Raw genomic sequence first — 4,400 nt, 5'->3', positions numbered from 1 at the left:
TTTTGCAAACAGTGAATGAGGAATGGATCTGCCGAACAGATATAAGATCTACGAATATGGCTAAGGAAGGTGCTGACGGAAAAAGGATTGGCGACTCAAAGATTTTTCCGGTACCGGTTGGCGAGTTAAAATTTCTGGAGTATGGAGGAAAACGAAGGAGTGAATCACCTTCAACTAAAGCGGAAGCATTGGCATGAGAATTCAAGTCAATTTGGGGCCTAATGTTGGGGATATTACTTATTAAGTGACCCGCCCAATATGGGCCGGGTTACTTGTAAGGCGATTCATCCTTTGGGGCTAGTTGGGCCTCAGCCTGGGCGGTTCAAGGCCGCGGGATGGTTATGATTTATGGAAGGTCTTTGGGTTTTGCAAGACGGCGACTTAGAGACCGCGGTGGTCACGATTTGTAAGGAGGAAGGGACTCTTGTAAAACCCTAAGGCCTCGACCTATATATAAAGGCGAGTCTGAAGGGGGATGGACAGGTTAGAAATCATCGAGTGCTAGGTTAGGCGAGTTACGCCTCCCTTGTAATCGAATCAACATCAATACACACAAAGCAGGACGTAGGCTATTACCTCCTCTCGAGGGGCCGAACCTGGGTAATCCGCCGTGTTTCCCCCCGTTAACCCCTTTGAGTCGCCACCAAGGTGCGATGGCTCCCATACTAAGTCCTTTCACGAGGACATCTGCCGTGACAAAACCACGACATCATACATGCATAGAAACTCTCATGACAAAGTCAAGGTGGTCCCACATGGAGGTTACAAAAAGGGAAAGTTCCACACTTGGGGCATTACATTGAGTTACTCCTATAGTACCACAATGGACTAAAGATGTGAAGAACAATTACCAGGGAGACTCAGACAATGTTAGACTCCTTAAAAAAGTGGCTGCTGATACTGACAAGGGTCCAAAATTCTCTACACAAAATGGACTTATCAAATACAAAAATAGGATTTATGTGGGAGCACAAAATGCCTTTCGACAGCAACTGTTGCAAACATTTCATTCATCTACACTAGGAGGTCACTCTTGTATAAAAGCAACTTATCACAGAATTAAAAAAGTGTTTTACTGACCGAGTATGAAAAAGGACATATACGCTTTTGTCACTGAATGTCCTGTATGCTAACTCAACAAGGTAGAGCACATTTATCCCCCGGGACTTCTGCAACCTCTTCCTATTCCTGACATGGCCTGGACTCAGATCACCATGGATTTCATCATTTCTCTAGTTGTGGTGGAGAGATTTACAAAATATGCTCATTTCATACCATTGGCTCATCCATACACGATACATTGTTTGATGCACTGATGGACAATGTCATCAAACTCCATGGGCAGAAGTGGCAGCCACTAGTAGAACTTTGGTATAATACATCATATCATTCTTCTCTCAAGTGCACTCCATTCCAAGCACTCTATGCATACAAACCACCTCAGATTGGTGAATTTTCCCTAGATCAACCACTATCTCTTGAAGCAAGTTTAACAATATCCCAAAGAGAACACATGCAACATCGGTTGAAAGCCAACTTGGAACATGCACAAAGTAGGATCAAACATTTTGCACATAAGAAAAGAACAGAGAGAGAGAGTTTGCATTAGGAGATATGGTGTATTTGAAAATAAAACCTTACAAACATAATGCATTTGGTCTCAGAGGATCACTGAAACTGCGATCAAAGTTCTACGAGCCTTACAAAGTGATAGACAAAATGGGAGAAGTTTCATACAAATTACAACTGCCTGAAGGTGCTAACATACATCCAGTCTACAGAGGAAGAAGACGTCTTCAGTCAACCAATGGCTCCGATGGCAAGATGGCGGTTCAAGACTTTCGACGGCTTTGATGGATCCTCGCTGATTCACTTAAGTCGCCTGTAACGCCCCGGATACACCCGCCGGTGGTCGTTACTCCTGTCAGGATCTAGACTGGCCCCACATAGCCTTTTCTGCGCACTTTGTCCTCACTCATGCGCACCCGGGATCAACTTCCGGGTCGGTCACCCATCCGGGAACTACTCCAAGCCGAGCACGCTTAACCTGAGAGTTCTGTTCGAATGGGCTCCCGGAAAAGAAGAAATTCCTTATTGATATGAGTAGTCTATCATCCCTAATAAGCCAGTCTATCCCATCACCGTAGCTTGTCACTTTGTTATATCTGTTATTTCACTATGGAGTTAAATTACCATCGTTGAGCTGGTCTAGGCATAAAATAGAGACAGAGGCCTTGCGTGAGAGCATTCGATTACTTTTCCCAACTAGTTTTTAGTTTAGAACCCTAGCCAGTTTTCTCTGTAAGGCAGAGCCGCCGGCTCGTAATGAACTACCAGATGTATCCAATTATCCCATGAATTCTATTGTTTCTTCGAGATAATCCATAGATCATGTGAATCCTGTAATTCCGGGTCTCACATGGGGGTCCCCGTCTACGCACAACATCGGTGGCATCACACCGGTCAGAGCAACCAGATCTGGACGTTGATGGGTAGGGGAGTCCAAATCTGGTATTCTATGGCGACAGGCTACCGGAGCACGGAGCGACGGTGACGGCGGGCTGATGGTGCATGGAGCGGTGGTGGCTCGCACGTGTGTGTGTGTATGTGTGTGTGTGTGTGAGAGAGAGAGAGAGAGAGAGACTCACGAGTCGTCTGGGTGTCAGGGAGAGATGAAGCTGGTCATGGGCGTGGGTGGGTACCACCGATGTATTTTGGTGTGTATTGCTTTCATAGAAGAGATATATGAGCACAAATAGGTGACACACGCGTTGATCTTAAAGCACAAGCGGACGACAGATTCCTCATCGCTACCTATCGTAACCGGTAAAAAACACTTTGTGCAGAAAGGTCATCTTGCTTGCAAGTGACTTTTGTCGACGAGCACGGCTTTGTGAGATTCTTTATGAGATGGACCGGTAAAAATAGCGACTATTGCCAGAAAAATTATCTCTCACTATAAGTCAAACATCTTATTGTTCCATCTGTGTTACGTCTACATAAATCTCACGCTTCATTTTATAAAAACTACTCTCTTCGTCCCATAATATAAGTAAGATATTATGGGACGAAGGGAGTAAACCTAATATCCGTTTTACACCTTCACACGTATAGGCAAAAAGCAAAATCTGTCTCACTTACCCTTTCCGGCCGAAAGGGTTTACAGAAACAGATTCCTCACGCAAACCGCCTCTTTTTAAATTATGCTATGCTGCATGCGTTGGGATTCTCCTCACTGAACATCGAAGTGATCTGGCTTCCGTCTCCTCTTCCGCTAGCAGCTGCAGCTGGATGGCAGTAGCCCACATGTCCGTACTCTGATATGTAAGGACTGTAGCTACGACTATGTGCTGCGTAACAAGGTGCAGCAGCATCATATCTGACGCCATGAATGCTGCTCGGATGGTTTGCCCAGTGACCTTTGTACGCATGGTAGCTGCATGGGCAGTCACGCACCATGTATATCATGGTGCTGTCTGGTGCTTCAGCCGGCGGCGCCTCTTTGTCCTCTGCTGCGGTGGGTTCTGCCGGTGCCTCTTCTGCAGGCGGAGGCGGTGGCGCATCAGCAGCCGGGGCTTCCCCTTCCGCGAGTGGCGCCGGAGCTGCAGGCGGGGCTTCCCCTTCCGCTGGTGGTGCCGGAGCTGCAGGGTCGGTGTGTGAGCAGATGGTGGGAACCCTGTTGGTCCTCCTGATGGCCTTGACGATTCTCTGAGGATCAGCGATCCCCACCACCGTGATCTTGTGGTTAGCTTGATCAACATGTACCTCGCCTACACCGTCAATGCCGGTCAGGGTCTTCCTCATCTTGTGCACGCATCCGTTGCAGTCCATCCTTACATGGAGCTCTGTTATTCGTGGCGTCTGCAGATTGATTCATGTCGATAGATCAGAAAAATGTGCTATCTGATTGGACATAAGCGCCATGACTAGTGTAGTTACATGGTTACATAGATAGTTAAACCGTCAAAAAATATGCACAACGTAAGAACAGAAAAAAAATGTTTGAGTTATAGAGGTAGATGGGCAGGCTCACAAACCTCTGGTTCTGAAGTCATTCTTGACGTGTCCGGTTGGAACCTGGAGCTGGAAGTTCCTGTGGAGAGCTATCAAGACATTATGACAAGAAGGCAGGCTGGAGTCATGGACAACGCAAGAAGCTGCATTTATATATATTCAGCTAATGAGCTGAGACGGAATATTTGTGTGGGTCACCTAAGGAATCATTGGAAAGTGAAAAGGGGCCTCCTTTGATACAACCTCCCATTCTTTTCCATGAGTTGTAGTCATGCACGTAAGTGGATTGTTTTCGATTTCAGTTTTCCAAAAATTTCAGCAGCAACCGAAATCACCAAATTTTAGTGAATTTCAGTAATTTCGGTTTAACTTTCGGCCAAAAGGCC

General features: G+C 46.3%; 1 protein-coding gene across 1 annotated transcript; it reads right to left on the bottom strand.

The window, feature by feature from the left end:
* Positions 1–3,007: 3,007 nt before the first annotated feature.
* On the bottom strand, positions 3,008–4,130 carry LOC123397968 (heavy metal-associated isoprenylated plant protein 35-like). Its single transcript, XM_045092476.1, has 2 exons — positions 4,038–4,130; positions 3,008–3,861 (listed from the first exon to the last, which is right to left on the bottom strand). Exons 1-2 carry the CDS (start codon positions 4,053–4,055, stop codon positions 3,202–3,204), a joined length of 678 nt encoding a protein of 225 aa, XP_044948411.1. The 5' UTR covers positions 4,056–4,130; the 3' UTR covers positions 3,008–3,201.
* Positions 4,131–4,400: the final 270 nt, after the last annotated feature.

This window comes from Hordeum vulgare, chromosome 5H, assembly GCF_904849725.1.
Source record: "Hordeum vulgare subsp. vulgare chromosome 5H, MorexV3_pseudomolecules_assembly, whole genome shotgun sequence".
NCBI classification, from domain to species: Eukaryota; Viridiplantae; Streptophyta; class Magnoliopsida; order Poales; family Poaceae; genus Hordeum; species Hordeum vulgare.
The sequence above is the reverse complement of the archived record's forward strand: the minus strand, read 5'-3'. Positions and strand labels throughout refer to the sequence as shown.